The sequence below is a fragment of the Puntigrus tetrazona genome, chromosome 2, assembly GCF_018831695.1.
Source record: "Puntigrus tetrazona isolate hp1 chromosome 2, ASM1883169v1, whole genome shotgun sequence".
Lineage (NCBI taxonomy): Eukaryota > Metazoa > Chordata > Actinopteri > Cypriniformes > Cyprinidae > Puntigrus > Puntigrus tetrazona.
Genome location: NC_056700.1, coordinates 17,987,692 through 18,010,257, shown reverse-complemented (window position 1 = coordinate 18,010,257; position 22,566 = coordinate 17,987,692). Strand labels below are relative to the sequence as shown.

General features: G+C 37.0%; 1 protein-coding gene across 2 annotated transcripts in view; it reads right to left on the bottom strand.

The window, feature by feature from the left end:
- LOC122325273 overlaps positions 1 to 22,566 on the bottom strand; it is a 120,095-nt gene that overhangs the window by 47,324 nt on the left and 50,205 nt on the right. For both annotated transcript variants that reach the window (XM_043220263.1, XM_043220256.1), the window contains one exon: positions 1,177 to 1,471. In XM_043220263.1, coding sequence (XP_043076198.1) covers positions 1,177 to 1,471 — 295 coding nt within the window. The remainder of the gene's footprint in view (positions 1 to 1,176; positions 1,472 to 22,566) is intronic.

Genomic DNA, 22,566 nt, shown 5'->3' with positions numbered 1-22,566 from the left:
ATATGGCACATATGAGCACAGGTCATCACAGGACAAGCACATTACATGAAGAAAGCCATATAAAGGCTGACAGATTCTCCCCTTCTCTCCTCTCCCTCTCCCTCCTGCTGCAGTGTGACAAATACAGTATTCACTTTCTCTTCTCCCCAGCCGCACACCTTCTTTCATTCGCGCCTCTGTCTGTCTCACTTCATTTCTCTTCATCTCCTTCTCCAATTCCCCATTTGCTCCCTCTCTCAATCTCTATGCCTGTTTCTGTGGCCACACTCCCCTGTTCCCTCGACTCCCTCACGTCTCGAATCTCTCTTTCGCTCCTGACAGATATGGACTTTTTTCCAACCAAATAAATCAAAGAGCTTCACGCGAAGGACCGAAGCAGTTTGAAACGAACATATATATGTACAATGGAAAGAGAACTACGTTTCCCATGGGGCAGCGGCTGACAAGCTCAGAGGGACGGGGGGGATTTGTGGGAGCAGCTGTTGCTGTTTTCAGACATCAAAGGCCTGACAGTGTCACCATGAGAGCTTGTGGGCTGAGGGGAGGGTGCCGTCTGATTACAGATCTTTCGCAGGTAGTTAAGAAGCGGCAAATAGAAGACAGTAGGAGAATGAGCGCGAGCGAGAGAGAGATTGTCACTGTAAACGAACGATCAGATAGGCAGATCAAAAAACAGACATGACTGCTGGGTTGACGCAACACGCACCGGCTCAGAGAAATCTATTCATATTCAATCTGAGTGGAACTTAAAAAACACGCCACAATTTAGACTGATAACGCATTCACACTGATGGAAAATTCGATTTGAATGGCGCTCTGGTTTCGTTTACCTCAGCAAGGGTTCGAGCATTCAGACGCAGCGCAGAATATTTCTTGTTTGCAGTTGGGATCTTTTGATATTAATTAAACCCATTTCAGGCAAAACAAAACACGCACGACTGTCTAGGGGTAATATTTTGAGACCGCCTCAAACGGACGTAACATCGATAAACGTGAGAGGTTATTTCACCGAATGAGCGTCATTAACATTTAAACGGCGTAAATTATAGGCAGCATTTTCCTGGGCTTTTCATCCGATGATTTTTGGGACAGCATGAATCCTGCATTATTCAAAAATCATTGACATTCACTAAGAAAACGTGCTAGCGGGGATGAGCATATGTTGTCTTCCGCTACCTATGTTTGCCATCTCGGGTACTGCGGCGCTGTAGGGTCCTTCCTCGAAGACAGGTGGGTTGTCGTTGATATCCTGCACTCTAATGATGAACTGGGAGGAGGGCTCCAGGGCACGCTCTGTCTGACTGTCTGTTGCTGTGGCAATCAGCCGGTATTCGTCCTTCTCCTCCCGGTCCAAGGGCTTGGTTACGTGGATGTTGCCCGTCTTCTCGTCAATCACGAACACTGACCCCGCCCCCTCACCCCGCAGCACGTATCTAGTGCGTCCATCACCTCTGTCCATGTCAGTGTGAAGCTGATGAGGAGAAAAAGAGAGGGAAAGGTTGAGATTACAAGAGCCTGAAAGGTTCAGAAGGACTAATATACTGTATGCACAGTGCTGGGTAGATTATAGTCCATTAGTGACTCCAAATTAGTAACGTTATCCCTTATTATACACATTTTATGTTATACTATTTACTTTTTAATTAATTTTAGATTACTTGTAAGCCAACTCATCTGCCACAACCGATTTATCATGAAAACCAGACTTTGTTTATAGTCGGGTGCCTATTGCATCCATCCCAGAAACTTTGAAAAAGAAGAACCCAGTATTTCTTTTCCGGTAAGCCTTTCTCTGCAAGCTTGTATCATAGAAAGGGGATCTTATTATAATATTATCGCCTCTTAATCTGCGAGTTTCAACCTACGGCCGCCCTCATTATGTTTCACAAGCAACAATGGAAAAGCAGTTTTAACGCCATGGCAAAAGTTTGAGCAAAGCATGCTAACTGTTTTATCTCTGGCTACACTGATAAGCACAGAACACTACTTAGAGTCAAACCTCAGAGGAGACAAGAGAACAGTGGATTTATTGATTTATTTACTATACATTATGCTCCTGCCACACGGATCTAATATAAACATGCAGTTTCTTTCCCAGCGTTTAACCTTCACAGATAAAACCTGTTTTTGAGGTTCACATAAGTTTTTGACATAAACGTGTGTATTTGACAGTTTAAGCGCATTAATAAATCAAAGAGAACTTAATTTAGTTTAAATTGCCACTGTTATGTATTTTTAAAAACACCCTTGTGATGGCAGCTCTGAGTGAATGAAAATATCCTGCAGGTTTCCATTTTGAAAGTGCAGCATGTATAAAGTTATAGTCTCTCAAAAGAAGGAGTTGAGTCTGAATCACTGAAATTAGTCTCAAGTTGTTTCATGTTGATGTCAAGAAGCATATTGCCTACGTATTTCATGCAGACTTGGGAAAACTTGATTTTTAAATTTGTCTGGATGAAAATGCAAATTCATTCTTTGCCACTATGTTTGGTTTTGGATATTTATATAAAAATAAAATAATAATATATTCCTTTTGTTCTCATTAACAAGATTAAGTCCATTAAACATTATGTCAAGGTTCATGAGCTAAATGGGGGTTGTGAATATAATGTACAGCTAAAATTAAATCATAAAAAAATTGTATATAAGATGAATAATAACATAATAACATACAATAACATAAAAATAAAAAGGACTATTTCATTCGTTTACTTGTACATAATTTGACCACTAACCAGCATTAATCATGAACAAGTAAATTTATTTTCTTAAAAATAATTTCCCCTTAAAAAAAAGTAACTCTAATCTGATTATGAACATTTTAAAATGTAATAGATTTAAATGGCAACTACTTTATTTTTTAAATACAATTATGCAATCCAGATTATATGTAATTGGTTACTACCTAGCACTGAGTATACAGAGAAGCCTAAAGCAAAAACAGTATCAAACTAAAAATTAATCTTGAAATATAGACTCCACTTTGACAGATGAGGACTTCAGGGGCTCATTTGCAGACAGTACAGATGGGCGGTAATGATCACACAGCCTTGCATGAAGCGCTCGTACTCTGGGCATTGATTGTTACCGAGTCTGGTTACCGGATCAGCGGCAGTCTACGTCTAAGGAGCCTTCATGCAGCGAGCAAAGCCTGGGCTGCATAGGGAGCGTGTGACGCTCAGAGGGAAGAGTGTGGAGAACGCATCAGCATTCATCCTCATTACCGCTTCTACGTGGCCAGAATACGGCTGCTTAAAAAGACCCCATAACAGCACAACTTCAACAAAAAGTGCCACACAGCAAGTTTGGAAGACAAATGGGAGCGTGTCCTATGTTTGCAGGCATTCGAGTGTGGAAAGAGCTGAGTGCGTTCCCTCAACAGAATCAAAATGGAGATTTTTTGGAATAAGAATATTCATTGGCTTTTCTAGATTGAATTTTGGGACAAAACATGTGGTTGTGTAGATGTAAATCCCCAAAGAATGTCCTGACACTTTGTGGCCAGTGATGAGGAAAACTGTAAGAAGGCACATTTTCTTCAGTGATACACACGTTACTGTGTCTGATAGCCAGGCCAAATGCAACAAGTTGGCAAGCGATAAAACAGTTTTTCCATGTCAAAGGGTTCTCACATTGAGGTCTCCAGGTCACCGTACTGTTGGTTACTGGTAGGCGTTTCTACTCAGCTATCTGCATCACAGAGCTTTTCTCAGTATGTTCATATGTAGTTTAAAAGTTCAGATACAGTCATACTAAAGCTATAATTTTAAAATGCCATGCTAATGCTTTGCACAGACTGAAATTGTACTATATTCTGCAGAGTTGGACTGACAGATCAAGATCAAGCATGTATTACTAAATTAATACACAAGTGTTTGTTATTAATTGTTGAGTTGTTGCATTATATTGTTACATATTTTATTGTTATTATTACTTAATTAGCAATAATATTAAATAATATAAGTTATAAATTAATCATATTTTTCCTAAGGCCAATCAGAATAATAAAAAAGGTAGGTAAAATAAATGAATAAATAAATAATACTTTAGTTCATTTTTGTAAAGAGGACCCAACACTCCTAGAAAATGTGACTGCAGCCTGACCTCATCCAGCATGTGTAGTTGTAATTATTACATACCGTATTTTATTTTTACTTTTTTGAATAACTCCCTTAGTCTTAAGTTTATTGCACACTGTGTCAATCACATTTATCCACTGCCTCCACAAACTTCATCCATCATAAAACAAATTCAGATCAGGATCGATTTTCTGCTTCTTACATCTGTAGCAGGCATTTTAATAGGACAGGATGACAAATATGTAAAAAAATGGAAAAAAGTCAAAGCGCAAGGATCTTTAGTCTATAATTCAAGTAATACATTTAATAAAATAATTATATTTTCCTGAAGCAATCGTTTACATTATTATAGCTTTTTATTAACCAATTTTTCTCAAAGGATGCAGAACAAGGGATGGTGGTGGGATTTCCAGCCTCGACCTGAATAATGCGACAGCAGCCTTATTGTGCCAGAACTCCCACCACACACCAGTTATCTGTGGAGAGGTGACAGTGTGAAGTAGCCAATTATATGGATGATTAGGAGGCCATGATGGAGTGAAGCCAATTTGACCAGGGCACACTGGTTGCATACCTACTCTTCAAAAAGCACCCTGATATTTTTAATGACCACCAACAGTCAAAACCTCAGCTTAATCTCTGTTTATACCCAGTATTAAATCCATTCTGGGTTATCTGATGACAACTGGTCACTGTCACAAGCCACTGCAGGGTCTTTGATTTCAGGGCTACATACGCCACTTATTAAGTCAAGAAAACAATAAATGTTTTTTAAGTGCAAAAAGGCTCAACTTCATCACATTATTGCTTTTTGCGAATTTTATCAGATATACTTCAAACGTGCTATTTTGAACAAAAAAATCTGTCTACCTATCTATCTTCAGTTAAAAAGTCTTTTTTTTTTATTTTATGTTGCTCCTCAATATTATATAGACATTTCTTAGCAAAAATACATATTACATATCAAAATAACTGATTCAATTGTATATTTAAAACACATACTGTATAAGGCATCAGAATATATTTGAAATTATACTTTATTCCTGTGATGTCCTGTCAGCAGCAATTATATGCCAATTTGGTGCTTATTTTTGAAATTTCATTTTATTATTATCCATGTTTAATATTTATGGTGACAACACAGTATTTTATTTTATTTTATTTGAAACTCAAATCTTTTCTAATATTATGCCTACACTTTCCCCTTTCATTGTCATCGATTGAATGCATCCTTGCTAAATAAAAAAATATTAATTAATTTAAAAAAAGTTTTAAATGACTCTCTGTGAAAATTAATGACAAATATGTGCCATTAACTAAGTCACAAAACGTTTTGCACCCCACACCTGTATTTAGGCGCTGACCGTTTATGATCAGACTGTCCAAAATGGATGTTCAGTTGGAAATCGGTTGGGATATCAACGTGATTGCCAGACTGCCGTGTGGTTTCTAGTGAGAGTGGCAGCCATGAAGCTGTAGCTGTGTTGTGGCTCTGGAATTCCTGATTCCATCCATTAAATCTGCCTTGAGCTCTCGGTCAGTCAAGTCTGCCAGCGGTTTGCCGTTCCAAGCCCGGGGTTCTTAACGAAGGGCCTTAATGACCCGCCTTAACGACAGGCCTTAACGACAGGACTTAACGAGGCCCTTAATGAAGCTGCCGCTATCGTTAAGGCTGGCGACGGCGGGATGATGAAAGACGCTGAGAATCCCCTCTGTGTAGTCATGGAGAATGAGAGGAGCCTGTCCTTTTGTCCCTGGCACTGACCTGATCGCCGTGACCTCCGCCGACACTCCTTGTGATTTACACGTCCAATAACATCGACGTAGCGACACGGCTCAAAGCAAACACTTGAACACACACACGCAGACTCAAGGACAGACACCCAGCGTGATGCACAGCCGCGCACACACACACACACACACTTCCAACCAGATGCCTGACCACATTAGAGAAAGAAAAAAAACAAGCATGATTTTAAACAGTCGCACCATTATTGGCTTTAGCGAGATTAGAATATCGGTACTAAATGAGGTCTAATATCTACACAGCTGAACCCGGCCGGCACCTTAATAAAGGACTTATCAAAGAGGCAGTTGACTCAAAAACAAGACATTTCGAAAAAGCAACTGAATTATACATGAAATGGCATCAGAAAGGTCTAATTTATGCAGCGGCATCCAGCTGACCATAATATGCATTCAAATTAGCCATGTAAATTCTTGGCAGACATCCTGTTTCAAGGACAGATTTTCTGCTTCTTTTGTATACACGGGCATTATCATTAGGCCTCTAAATCAACTAAATTACTTATATTATAAAGTAATGTTCTTATACTCATATAGTCAATTTCACATTTTTGCAATAACCATAAATCATGAACTGTGGGAAAAAAAAATATTCAGTGTCAACCTCTAAATCACTTAAATAACTTATTCGGGTATACTCAATTTCACATTCCTGCAGCACAATAAATCATAAAACATTGGGAGAGGGGAAAAAAATGTATTTCGCATCTGTGCATTAACCTAATGAATGTGTTTTCCTGGGCAGATTTATTTAGCGCCCCTCGAGTTGGGAGAAACAGTGTTTGAGAAAATGGCACTTCAGCCATCATGTGAAATGGGTTTTGACTGCTCTAAACAGCAATGCGGTGGCCTGGATACCGAGAGGCCATCTACACACATAACCATTACAGAAACACACACTCCGATACACACAGATCTCAGCGTGTTATGAGTTTCAATCCCCCTTTGCCACCGGGGAATCTTATCAAAGGCTTTAAGGCTGATGGGAGAGAATCCTCGGCTCCTTCACGTCTGAGTGAGGAAGATGAAGCTCGTGCGCTTCTCCTCAGAGGAGCTCAGCAACACATGACTCACTAGCGCCATTACTTTAAAAGTGATGCGTTTTTCTTATTCATCATCATCATTATTATAACCATTATTATTATTATTAAGGTGGTACTTTAGCTTTGGCTCCCTCAACTATATGTAAACTTTTATAAATATCACATTAAACATCTTGTGAATGAAAACAGTCTTTATATTTTCCTGTCACTTCTCAACTGTCTAAAACAAGACAATAAATTTATAGTAGAAGTAAATAAATATTTATAATATTTTGCTTATAATGATAAATGACTGCTTTATAAGAAAATAATAATACATTTATAAATGTATTATATTTATTTATATATTATAATATATTTATATTTACTGCTTTGAAGATAATAATAATAATATAATGTAATATAAAATAATATGATACATTATATAATATCAAAAATAAGTCATCAATATAAAAAATATGATCCTCATTTCATTGTTATATCAATTTCTGAATTAATAAAATTATAATTATAATTACTTACTTATAATTCATATTTTAATTAAATTAATTGAATTTTATTTATTAGAAAATATTTTTAAAAATGACAAACAAAAATGAAAATATTCGAATCTAAAAAGTAAGTAAATATATAGACCAACATATAAAAACAATAAATTATTTATTAGTATTATTAAAAATACTATTTACGTTTTCGAATTGAAAATATAATGCTCAATTCATTGCGTTACTCGCTGTTTCTTTGCAATTGTTTTTAAACTAAAATCTGTTCATACACTCTTTTTCAGTCTGCCCATAAAAACTGAAGGCTGCTAGAAAGCATATCAGTATTGAAAGATTCACTAAAGTAGCATCATAACAACTTTCACTTAAAGGCCTCAGGGCATATCTCGCAAAACAAGTCAAATGACAAAACCAGACAATCTATTACACATCTATGTTATTTCTGTTCTGGCACAGCGACAGGTCTCTTTCGCAGGTGCAGTGTGGGAGAATTCCAAATCGGGGTGACCTTGCTTGGCTAACTCTCCACTCTTGGCCCTGCTGCATGACTAAGAGCAGGCGTGACTGTGTCTTCTCACCCAGACTGACCTTCCATCTGTCTGGCCCCCAGCTAGAAGCAACCTCGCATCCCTCACTGGATCTCCTCTGCCAGGCGGCTCTGCACCTGCAGCCCCAAGGCCCAGCTGAAAGTCCACGACTGTGGGGCCGACACAGAGCTTTAGAGGCGCCCTTATCTATCCACTGACACATAATTAACATCAGCCCTGCCGGCCCAGACGCACTGACCGCATTATTAAAGCTGTTTACCCTGGCGTAGCCTGACACCATAACACCTAAGCACCAGACACCAGGTTCTAAGAATAATGAAAATCATTCAGTAAAACGGGGTTTACAGTATATCACAGCAGATTTCGGACTAATAAATCAAAAGTAGTTTTAAATAAAGTTTTAAATGAGTATATTCTGTGCGAATGAACAGCATGGATTTACTCAAGCAAACATTACGCTTAAGGCGTTTTTTGTGTCTGCTGTCTTATCATATGAACACATGAACTTCATCTCCAGAGCTGCTCTCAGCTCATATTATGAGGATTTCACCATTTTATTTTTTGATTAAAAACTATCATATTACAGAAACACCTAAGACAAGAAATTGTCGAAATAATTACTATTTTAACCTCTTAAGACCCTGCGGCTTCAAATGAAGACATTATATTTCAGTGAATTAAGTTTAGTTAAATATTTGAGAGACTATAGATGCAACAGTGTTAAGTTTGGATGGTCTGTACAGAGATACCAAATCATTAAATGTTTCACCATGAACACTCCTTCTCCTTGGTCTTCTGGCTGACATTACTTTAGTGACACCCTTATGGAAAATGATAATATTTTGTAATTATTATTTAAATATTTTTAAGTCATCTCAGGAAAATGTTATTGGATTTCCATTCAAAATATGAGCTTCTATTATGAAACGGGACGTTGGTTTCATCATATGTCCTCATATGAGAACATTAAGACAAAAAGCATGTTTATTACAGATATTGGAAGACATAACAAATAAAACGGGAAATAAATATTATATACGATAAAATTAAATATTATTTATCATTATGATAATCTTTTTATTACTCCCATTATTTCAAGTTGCCCCAAAAACACATTAATATGCCAATTAGATTTAGTTTATAGATACATTTTATTTTTTTACATTATTTTTAACGCTCTAAAAGACACTAAAAACTTTTTTCTCAGGTTTTAAGAGGGTAAAGTAGAATGTACTTAATAATCATTTTAAAAATATTCTTTATTCTTTAATGAATATTACATGATTTCACTTCCATGTTTGAATTCTATCAATAAACCTAACAAAATAAGGTTTGTCAATTAATCATGAAAGGAAATGCTAAATTAGATTTCATTGTACTAGCATAATTATATTTTTAATGCTTTATGCTTTCATTTGATTACCACCATTTGGACAGGTTTGTATTAAATTATAAATAAAACAGATTACAGAACTTCTGACAAAAAAAAAAAAAACATTTCATAGGCACCTATAAGCTTATTACAAGCACTAAAATCTGGCAAAAGCATTATATAAATAAATACATAACCAAAGATTTTACAAGGTGCTGAAAATGCAATTTTTGCTAAACTTTTTATATTTTAAGCCTCATGATTTCAATTTATTTAGACATGCTCATCGATAAATGTATGGTAAATAAATGTTTAAATGAAATGTAAACTGAAAAAAAAAATGAGGAAAATAAAATACATTTAGGGTCATACGGACCCCTCTGAAGTGCAGTGCTGAGAACTGCATAACAGGAAGGTTCAGTTTTTCTACGCTCAAATCCGCGGGAGGACCAATTTGATTCAAAACAAAAGCACTATGAGAACTAGGTGAGAATGGTGTCTTACAGTTGATTTCACAAGTGGGGTTGAGCTGCGGTTACAGGTCAGTGGAGTCACAGCACAGCCTGGTTTCACCCACTCTCTTACACTAATGCTCCTCGCAAGCTAGTAGGGGTGCTGTGGTTAGTTGCTGGTGCTGAGTCTGATAATCGAGGTGTTGTTTTTGTCCGTGTTGTTTTTGTCAGGCTGAGCCGAAACTGATGTAATGCCATCTGACTCAGCTTGGCCCGACACCCAACCACGTCCATCACCCGCGTGTCACTTATGCCCACGTTTGCCGGTCACATGAGTAGTTGTTTCACATCATCAGCAAGTATTTTTCCAATTTGCTGCTGTTGTTCAGCCTCCTTCATGCATCATTTATGATCAAAACCATCTTTATTTGGCACAAGTTTATGCAAATACCAGTGGTTATTATCATAATCAGCTGAAATAGGAAGAAAGAGCGTGGTTGTTTTATGAATGTGTTTAACTTTAATGGGTTGGCTTTGAAGCCGATGCTATATACTTTAGCTTTATTTATTTTAATAATTTGAATAATCTGGGCAGGGTAAGGGCACCGATCCTAATGCAAATCTTTTCTGGGCACTTAAAGGGCAGTTTGCTCACTTCTATGCCATTGTCTGACAGTGCCAAGACGAGCATCCCTGTGCCAAATACTATACATCACTTAACTGCAAAAGACTGAGCTTCTTATTTTAATTGTTCTGAGCATGACTTTGAGTAGGCTGTAGGAAGAAATGTACAAACAATAGTAACTTGGCGCTTTTCCACACACTTTGCATATAAAGTGCTATGCAGTTAAATAATAGCAAACGGCGGTGTCCCTAGAGAAGGGCTAAGTATGTTCATTAACCAATAGGGTGCAGCCCCTTTGAAAGTGGTCATCTCTATGCCTTATTCCCTTTAAAGAAGAAAACCCTTTGAAGTGATAACTCTTTAAGGGGTTAGACGAGAACAAGGATCATGTAGTGGTCTGGAATATATAACTATAGAAAAAAGGGAGTCTCTGTACTGTTATGTTGCTCATTCGCCCTAAACATGAACAAATTCCATCATAACATACCGTAAATATTTAAATATTTATTAGAAATATCAATTTCTATTTTATGTATTTAAACTAATAATATATACACTCAACACAAAATGCTATTTTATACCGATACATAAAAATATGCTTAAAAATATCAGAACTGAGTGTGTGGAGAGGACAAATTGAATTATTCATGCAAAAGATTAATTTGAAAATGCTGATTTATTAGAATTTTTTATGAAGGAATAATTGAATCATTCACTCAAACGATTTGTTTAAAGCGCCCCTATTATGGTAATGAAAGTTTCATATTTTGGTTTTGGGAGTATCTAACAGGAGGTTGACATGCATGCAAGGTCAAAAAACACTTTCATTGTCCTAAAATATGCATGTATTTTTACTATACTCGCTCAAAACAACTCGCTTAACGATTCATTTTTCCAAACTGTGTGATGCCAATCTGCGGTGATTGGTCCGATTGGCCTCTTTTTCATTTTATCATGCATGTGATGTCTGATTTGTGAGATCAGTTCTGTTTTGTGTACAGCCGTTGTTTTCTAAACACAGATTTTTGAATTTTTGAAAAATAACCAGGTTTTACAACAAACAAAAAAAAACTGTTATAGTTAGTTAAACCATGGCAACCAAATTAACCATGGTTTTGTTACTGGTATTTGTAATAAAATTATGATTATTATAATTTGGTGATTATAACGGGAAAAACACAAGTACTATAATAAAACTATGGCTAATTTTGATAAGGGATGAAACTAATCTGAGTATCTGCATGGTTTATGTTCTTTTAAAGAAGATGTGACTTCCAAAGACAATAGTCAAATTTTTATTTACCTGCTTTTTTTTTTAAATTATGTTCATTTTCTCAGAAAAAGTTAGTTTTTTGATTTTTAATTGATTGACAGCCTTGATAATATAGAGATTTTGAACCTCAGCTCATGCAATTCAAAGACTGTTCTGACTGTTGCCTCCGGCTTCACACTATAATATTGATGATGTGCCTTTTGCAGTTCACAGGCTGTTAGATGCACATCTGAAAAATACACATGTAGTCATTCATACCTGCAAAAATCCGCATCTGCATATTCATTTTTTAACAGTAAAGGCCACGGGTTAATTTCCATCCCTCAAAGCATCACCCTATTCAATAATCTCTCTTCATCTCTCTCTCACTCTCTGTGGCTCTCCCCTCACTCAGGGGCAGTAGGCATGGTTAAGTAGAGCGGACGGCCAGCCTCAGCTGAGAGGATTCAGAATAAATATTAGCTCAAGGTCATGCACTGTATTCACACTGGACTATACATAATCATGAGTTAGCCCTCCACATGAGCATCTCTCCTGTCTGAGCATTAGCAAAGTCTTGCAGTCCTCCAGCTGCAAATCACCGGCAGTGAATTACATCTAAAGCCTTTATTCTAGAGAACCTGCGAGTTACATAATTTCTTCAATGTTGAAATTTGGCTTTACCAGTGTTTCCCAACCTTCAGGGTCACCAAGTCTATTTGATTTTAGTGGAAATTATTATGATTTTACTCAGAGCCATAATCAAGGAATTTGCAGTTCACACAGAATGTTCTTGATTCCTTCTGAGAACTGCACCAGTGTTACAAGTGACATAAAGCTAAAATAAAATCTAAATATAAGTTTGACTTAAACTTATAAACCCAAAATGAAAATTCTGTTGACAGGTATTAACATTCAAGTTGTTCCAAACTTTTCTTCTGTTGAACATAAAAGAAGATATTTTGAAGAATGTTGTTAACCAGCACTTTCATATAGAGAAAAGTACTATGGAAGTCAATGGCAACATTCTTCAAAATATATTTTTTTATTCAGATTTGGAACAGCATAAGTAAATTATGATGGAATGTCATTAAATACTGAAATAAAAACTACATATTAAAAAAGACATATTAAAAGTATTAAAATTACGGATGTTTAAAAAATGCTACTAAAATAAAAATAAAAGTTAACCTAAAATAGCGCAGCTGCACTATTTTTAGACAGTCTGTGTATAAAACCTGCGTTCTCTTCCATTCCAGCTCTTTTGTACTCCCAATGCAAGAGCATGTCCTGTGTGAATGGGGTGTTAATTAAAAAGCCACGGGTAAATACCAGACGGAATGCAGCTTGGGCCAAAAAAATTCCTTGTTTCTTGTGAAAATTCTCAGCATTCTGTAAACGGCTTGCCATCAAAAGAAAGGCGTGCAACAGACTGAAAGTGTAAAGTGATATTCATAAGGCAAATGACTAAAATCACTCTTGATGTACCTGAGGAAATGTATATGGAATATGCAATGGCAGGTAATTCGGTCAGTTTATATAAATTGTTCACAGATGCATGGGGGAAAGAGGCTTGTGAAGCATATCATTTGTAAAAAATAAAAGTGAAAAGCAAACTGCGGCCTGATGTGACAATCACTATGGAGCACCAAGTGTGACCTGACTAATTTCATGCACCGTATGAAAAGGGTGACACAAAATGCAGTTTTTCATAACAAAATGCAGTTACACATTAATGTGCTTCATATACAGATTGACAAAAGCTAGCAGCATTTTGTCACCGGAACCTTTCCATTTTGACTGCAAAAGGTGTTATCGACAAATTGAAAAGTCACTCTTGTGTGTGCAAATAGAGAGAACTTGTGTGAAGTTTGTGCATGAAATGAGCCTCCGCTTAAAATCCTGTGTAGCTGCATTTTGTCATGTTTGAAATATTCTATTTTACACTTCACTCTCAGAAATAAAGGTACAAAAACTGTCACTGGGGGCGGTACCTTTTCAAATGTACCTTTAAAAACATTTTTGTACCTTTTAGGTGACAACTTCTTACCTTTATTTCTGAAAGTGTTGGTTCTCCATGAATCAGCATTTCAGAACACATCTGAGTTTAATATACTTTTTTTATGTTTTTTTTTTATTTTAAACATGAAAGGCATCTCTTATGCTCACCAAGAGTGCATTTAATTGATTAAATACACATGAAAGAAAGCAATACTACAAAATATTAATACAACTTAAAAGGACTGTTTCTTTTTTAATATATTTCAAAATAAAATTTATTCCTGTGATGGCAAAGCCGAATTTCAAAGCGATTATCAGTCTTCAGTGTCACATGATCCTTTAGAAATCATTACATGCTTGCTTGGTGATCAATAATCTTTTTTATTATTATGAATTCCAGAATTCTTTGATGAATAGACGATGACATTATAGGTGTATTTACTGTCATTTTCTAAGCAATAAAATAATGTTCGTTATATAAAAAATTCTTACCGACCATAACATTTTGTACAGTCTAGGGATTTTGAACGATTTTGAGATTTCAAAGTGCACTGCTTACCAACGCAACACCACCGAAATAGATATAAGAACGAATATATCAAAATATCCTGTTGCATATTGCAGTCGTGACTGGTAGAAGAAAAGAGATTTACATGCAAGAGACAGCTTTTATCGCTTGTCACGTTATTGCATCACGTTATGCAGACATGTTTCTCTATTGTGTGAGAAAGAATAACAGTCAAAGTTAGGTATCAGAAAATATCAGAATGCTATGTGATAGCACCACTTGTTAGAGAAATGAAAATAAGTTCACGTTTACATGTGATGAAAGTGTGGGTAAAGGAAGAAAAAAGCACTTGCGTGTGTGGCATTATCTTGATTTGAAAGATACACAGGAAGAGGCAGGGAACAGAATAAAGAGAGAGGAGAGGAGAGAATGGCTTAGACATGTTCTCTTTGAATTTCACTTATAATAGACTCTCCAGATCCTCCCCCTTCCCCCTCTCCTCTACTTCTCTCTTTCAGCTCCCACTCTCAGAACAGAAACACGTTTGAATTTCTTCTCCACAGGGGTTTATAATAAAATGGTATTTAACCACGCTCTATCTCTCCTTCTCTCTTAGCCCTGCCTCTCTCCTGCATCCTACTCTCTCCTCGTTCGCTGTGCTTTCTCGCAGTGCTTTTTCTCCTTTTTTAGAGAAATCATTTATTTTGCAAAAATCCCTCTCGCGGGATTCCAAGGTCATGAGTTTGCATACACAGTGGAGGACAAAAGTCTGAAGTTACACTGAAAATCTGGGGTTCAAAATCTAATTTAAAGGAGCGGTTCACCCAAAATAAATAAATCATGTACCCTTTCTCACCTTCATGTCGTTCCAAATCGGAATGACTTTCTGTCTTCTGCAGAACACAAAAGATGTTCTGATATATCCGATAGTTTTGTCTATACTAAGACCACTGGAGTGCCCAATTGACTTTCATTTTTTTTTACTACAGAGGAAAGTCAGTCGCAAGGATTATTTTCAATTATTAGACAGTGGTCACTTGTGTCTCGCATCTTCTGCAGAATCTCACGTTTGACACTTTATTCTAAAAAGCAATGTTCAAGTTAAATAATTCAACGCGTAAAAAAGAAAAAGTCTTTAACCCAGCATTTGAAAAATATTATGGTGTGTAATAAATTAATTTAAAATTAATATTTAAGATTCTGCATTATTCATAGGAAACTAATCAAATACATTTTACACTGACTAAGGTCGGATACAAACTTGTCATTAAAACACAAAGCAGACAAACCGAATACTTATCACTCAAATTATTATGCTAATAATGTCATTTATAACAAAGAATGTTATAGCATTCTCACTAATAGTCTCCGACTTCTGGACCCCACTGTTTGTGTTTTCCACGCTGACCCTCTCCTCCCCTCTCGCGTGCATTTCCAGCTCATTTGCTCCGCGGCATTAACCTTCCGACATTTTCTCATTCCTAGCCCATCTCTCTGTCCATCCGTCATCTCCGCCGCCCACCCCGTCGCTCATCTCGACATCTCAGCATCATTCCTGCAACTTCCTTTATCATTTACCTGTGCGCCCCTCCTTTTCTTCTCTCCCTCTCTCTCCTTGTCAGTCTCTTTCTCTCTCTAATTGCTCTCTCTCTCCTGCTGAGCTCCAGCCCGGAGGCTAAATGATTTTCACTGCAAGAGACAGAGTGAAAGAAAACACAAAGCCGTTCCGAAAGAGACATTCCGCAATTATTACTGATGATCTCTCTCGCAGCGTGTGTGTGCTGTAACTGTTGCCCCTGCTTGCTCTCTTTCTGTCGCTCACCCTCTGTGTCTGATTCTCACTTTATTCTCATTTTTACTCAACCCCCTCCTTTGCTTTGTAGTGATATTTAATTCTATTTGGATGTGCAGTGTTTCAGAACAGCTTGTTGGCCATGCTTTTAGGAACAAAAGTAGACAAGCCATGTGTATGTGTGTGTGTGTGTGTGTGTGGCCAGATCGTGCTTGCTACGCCATATTGGCCCCCCAAGAGACACACCCCATTAAAATGCCAGTGACAGCCACCATCTACCCCTGCCAACACCTAACATATTCAAAACGCTCCCAGAGTGCTCGAGAAATGAGAAATATAATAACCCAGCTTGCCAGCGCTGCAAACGCGTACACAGCACGAAATTTGCACATGCTCCAAGGTTACTCAATTTCACCAGCTTGGAGCTCCACGGTGGCATCCTAACCTCGGCTTTTTCATCCCGAAAATACGCACGGTGCCTACAAACGTGCTCCTGTTGAATTCGGTTATGGGTTTTATCAACAGATTGTCTCAGGTTTCGGTGTGTTTTGCATGAAGCGGCACAGGTGGTCTCGCTGATCATCGGTGAGGATCCCTTGTGACCGCCCAGGACCCTGGAGCTTGCGGAAAGAGTGCAGGGGTTCAGGCAGCTGGTTGCTGCCACAGTATGTCGTTCCTCTAAGGAACAGCTTGATAGGTGGGTGCACCACTTCACAAGGTTGCCTGTATAGTATCTTCCAGCACCCAAGCATACGGTGAGAGCACAAGGGCATCAACACACTCATACCCTTACACAACATGCTTAAAATTAATTCTTGACATGACACACAGGGTGCTGGATTTGGGATTTAAAAACCAACATTGGACCATCACAACCCATCATGGATCATTTTTCATTATAGTAGTCCATTTCCATTTTAAGGAAAAAGTAAAATGGTAATTGAGGTGAAGTTTAAAAAGGCATAAAAGACAGATGTGAGATATAAAGTCACAATTCGAAAAGTCATATTATGAGATCACAACTGTGCGAAATAACAGTCTCAGATTTAAAGTCACATTATATGATATAAAGTCATACCGTGAGATATAAATTCACAATCTTGGGAAATAAAGTTGCAACTGAGAGATATAAAGTCACATTGTGAGATATAAAGTCGCATTTTGAGTCATATTGTGAGATATAAATTTAGATATAATGGCACATTTTTAGGTATGGTCACATTTATGCAATATAGAGTCATTTTGTTAGATATGAGCTCAATTTTATTAAAGACACAGCTGGGATATATAGTCACATTGTGAAAGTCATATTATGAGGTATAATCTCACAAGTTCAAAAAATATTAGACAAAGTCATGTTATGCCATAGAAAGTCATATTGTAAAATATAAAGTGTCATGGTGCAATATAAAGTAAATAGTCACAGACTCATATCTGTCTATCTATCTATCTGTCTGTCTGTCTGTCTGTCTGTCTGTCTACCTGCCTGTCTGTCTATCTATCAACACATTTTATTTATTTGTTTGCTAAGGTACAAATTCAGATTTTGAGATATAACATTGTGTGATATTACTCAAACAAAATCACAATTTTTGCATATTATATCATAATTACCTTTCATGTAGCTTCCCAAATCAAATAATTAGTTTGATGTATTACCAAACTAGCTTTCTAGATATTCAATGTGGACTTTTAAACCCCATTTATAAAATGATTTCCAGAGCAAATGTTGCCTTTTTAAATTGCAAAAGCAGCACTAATAAGATACAATAAATGAAGCATCACTGGTAATGCTAAGTGAGACCAAAAAGTTTTATTTTCAAACATCAGTTTTTCATAAACTATTAATAGGTGCATCTGATTTGCTTTCATTATGTGCTTTTACTGAATTTATTAGGCTGACCTGTACTGTACAGGGCTATTAATATATCACCATCCCCCCACATTTGGCCTCTAGCAAGTGAGGAGACTCACAGGCAGACAAATAGCAGCAGAAGAGCGATGGGGCAGCCAGCGGCAGGAAAGGAAGTATAGCACCCTGTGGTCAGTCAATGAACGACGCCTGGTGGCATCACCACAACCTGCTACAAGGTCACATTCAAAAACGTTAACACTTACAGCCTCTCGATGGTGAAACAAACTCCTAACCCTTATCCAAGATCTATTGCAATCCTCAAAACACATCGGAAAACAAACTGTACTCAACTGAGTGAATGCTTGAAAGAGTAGTAGTGGACAACCCCAGTCTTAAACTAAGGTCTCACTCTGTGAGAACCCTAATCTGAAATATCAAATTACTATTGGTGGAAAACGTTTCAAAAGCCACCCGACTGGACATAACTGAGCTCCCATGAAATGACAAAAATCAAGTGTTTGTGAGTGTTTTTAAACGGATTTCATAAGGCATTTGCAACACATTTAATGGTGTTTTGATCCACTTGCCGTGAGAGGATTTGAAAATATGAAATGAAGAAAGTGAAAGATCAGAATGCTGAGATTCTCCTGGACAGAACTGCATCAGAAGTCTGTAAGGAGATTTCTGAATACCTAACTGCTTTCCTTGCTATTTAACAAATCATTATGTAGGACTAATGGCTGTCCTACCTCTCATTTGACTTAATTCAGCAGTAAGAACTACATAACATCACAGCTGCTTGTGCATTTAATTTGGACTGACTGTTATTAGTCCTCCTCATTTTTTTCAGTCATATCAGTACAGATGGGAAAATCTGATTTAAAATTGCTTTTAAAAATTGGTACTGCCCCCTAGATATACATCTGCCAACCTGTCTGTCCCATTCAGAATTGAATTGAACATGTCTTTTAAATTCAAAGTCAATTTGTGAATTTGTCCTGAGTAAAAAGATCAGATTATACAGAAAGATAACATAATGACATACAGATAGACTGAACGACAGATACAGAAGAACAAAACAAAAGAACAATTGACAGAATGAGAGAGAAATACAGACAGAATGACAGACAAAACAAAAGGATGAAGAACAGACAGAACAAAAATTAACGTGCAGAATTAAAGAACGACAGACAGAATGAAAGAAGTGGACAGGTGGACAGCCTGTTCTCCAACAAAAAAATACCCTGTACGTATGACCCTGTCATAGCCAATCAAAATGCTCGTTTGGTTTTGAATTAAAGTAAAACATGTTTTAATTACCATGGGATCAGTAATTAAAACATGTTTTACTTTAATTCATACGAATGACCACATCTAACTCCTCACCAAAACCTATCCGTTACAAAAATCCTGCAAAATCATAAATTATAGCGCATTTACATTTTGTGAGCATGTGCGCTCTTGGGGTTCAAAACCACAGCTGCATGATGTATCATTGTATAATGAAACGCACTACAGATTGAGCTACACAAGGCACAAATTATGACACAGGTAAAATAGTACAAAACAAAGCAATTGTAGTATACACTGGGTTGTATTTCAGGGATTTGTGACCTATACAGACGTATTGGTTGGAGGAGGGGTTGGAGTTGAAAGACGGACAGAAAAACAATTACTTCATGGCAAGTCAGAGTTTGGGCTTGCAAAATGATCAGTGTTGAGAATAATTCCTAGTAGAGTAGCACAGAACTGCCAGAACTCTATACCAGCATGTACTAGCCTTCATAGAGCACAGGCTAACCTGCAACACAAAATAGTGAAAACGCCTGCCAAACATGTTGCTAACAAAACAACTTTGGAATTATGAATCGGATTTGTAAACCACAACATTTCCAATCAAAGCCAATCAAACAAAACCCAGAAGAGGGTAAAGGGCTGGGACACTTAAAGAGATAATCAAGAGACCCCAAAACATCACTTCCACAAACACAAAACCACAGAGGAACGATGGTGTTTTCAAGCACTTCAAGTACCAAATCTCAATCATGCCACTTTTATTTTGTACATCTAAATTATGCCTGTTAGAAACAGCCGAGGGAGGCCTATGGTTTTATGATAGTCGGTACGGTGCAAATTAGTTTTCCCTATTCCTCACATTCTAGCATTGCTTTCGGATGCAAAAGATGTGCTAATTTATGTCCATACATTAAGATCAAGAAGAAACTACATTCATTACAGAATACAGAGGAGCATATATTGTTATCATAAAGTCCCTGCTTATGCTCTCCAGCAATGAGTCCTCTGACATAAACATATGGATGCTTGTCATGCCAACCCCCCAATTTGATTATCATTTAACATAGCTATAATTGCATATAATTGATGTTACCTACCATAAAATATGTTAAAATGCATAATGGCCCAGTACGGTATTTATAGACGCCGTAATGAGTATATGAATGCGCGCTCCAAATGCTGAATCTGTGATTAGCTTCATGCTGCAGATTGAGAGCGCTGTGGCACTTGGCACGTCTGCCGCAGGGCTACATAGTTCACTTCAGCCCTTTATTAAATCATAATCATCTCGGTTATAAGGCACAGCAAAACACGCCCCCAACTGATCTAACAGACAGCGGTGCAGGCGGCTTCGCATAGGGTCGCAGCAGCAAGATTAAACATCCGTAAGAGCATTAGGACACATAAGAGCATTAGGTGTGTACGTAACACACACAACACATGCTCAGGCTCCGAACGGGTTCAGCCATGGTGTTAGATACCGTGAAGGATGCTCAGTGAGCAGGGAACTATCAGTGACAGCATTGCCACCTGTTAAGCACACCATATTGGCTCTAATGACATACAGGACTGTCCATCTGTAGCAATGGTCAACAGCACCTAAGGCATTTTCAGTCTCGCGATTCCTTATTCCTTCACTCTGCAGCTTACTCTCACTCCCTCTTATTCATTCTGCTGTCCAAGGGGCCCTAATGAAGATCAATGCTTGTCTTCTTACCCACTCTAAACAGTCGTCCCGTTTGAGCTCAGTGATCAAATGTGTCTAAAACTATTGGGTGGATGTGTCTGGATCTGGAGTTGGGTATTAACAGCATTAAATGCTGCAGGAGCCAACTCACAGACAGGAAGACAGTCCCAGAAGAGAACGCAAGAGGGGTTTTTTTCTATTCCACAGTGCCGTCTGACTGCCTCGGGCAGACACGCAGAATCATCATCATTCATTTACTCAACGTATTACCCCACTGCCTTCCCCAGCCGCACAAAAAACTGCAGCTTAGGGAGATGGCAAGAGGAAAAAGATGACAAAAAGACAGTGGTGGGAACTGTGAAATAGCAATACAATGCCAGAAATACAGTGCCAGTCAAAGTTTTAAAAATCGCCTGATAGTAATATTGATACTGTATGTGAAAGATCTTTTCAACTAAAAGCATGTAGTTAAATACTACAGAAAATTACACTACAAAAAACACTTTTTACAGTTTTTAATATGAATGAATAAATAAACAACTTAAATTTACTTAAACTAAAAAAATTAACTGACACATATTCTTGTTTAAAAAAAAACCTAACAAACTAATCAGTTTCGAATAAAAACATGTGGTTAATTTACATTTTTTATTATGCTTAATTACCCTAATTTATTAGCTAACGCAAAAAGCAAATGTACTTTATTGTACTTTATGTACATTATTTAGGAGTATCTGTATTAATTCTCTGTGTAGTATAAATGCATTTTAATTAATTCTTTAATTATCTAATAAATAAAAAAACAAATATTCAATTAAAATATACTTTTAAAAAATATTACATAAAGTAAAAATAAATTAAATTGTTTAAAAAAGTAAATTAGATTGTTAGTTGAAAAGTTTTCCTTACTAGGAACTTCTGTCAAATAAATAAATCTGACATTTATAAAATACACTAGTTCTCAACATTTTTAGACACATAATTCCCATACATCCATTTCACATTTTTTGGTCTTATATGTAGGGTAAAAAAGAATGTGAAGATATGTCTAAAATTTGACTAGTACTGTAAGTCAGGAGCACAGTTCAACACTTTGACCCTCCAAACAGGGTCAGCAATGAAGTATGACTCACACAAGAGAGGTAATGTTATTTTTTACCCTCCACCACCAGGCTCTTGATTTTCTGATGAGAAGAGCAATTGTTCATCACAGCACATACTGTAGCTTTAACAGAGTAGAATCAACGGTTGATTAAGAGGCTGATTGAAACATTATTCTGTGACCTGCAGAGCTCGGCTTCCTCAGAATTCAAATAGACAAAGACAGCAAGGAAAAAAAGAGTGGGATAATGTGACTAATGCCATTAAGATCAGTGATGTGATAAACATCCAGGCACAATGTTCAGTGGGAGATGTCTTTCAGTCTCAGTGTGAGTTTTTCCCCCCAAATCCACTGTGTTGATGGTCATATTGGTTAGTGATCTTTGATTTCCCTATGCTCCCTCCGCTTTGAACTCAGCTCATTATTTAATTAGAAAAAAGTGGTTATTTACTGTAGATAAATGCAAATATCAACTGATGTCAATTAAAAGTTAGTGTTGTTTTGTTTTTCCCATACAGTGAGTCAGTGGGAACACTAAACAACACTGGAATACATTGTTCAAAAATAAAGCCATATACTATCATTCAAAGATTTGGTGTTTTTTTTGTTTTGTTTGTTTGTTTGTTTTTACAGGAATTTTTGGTG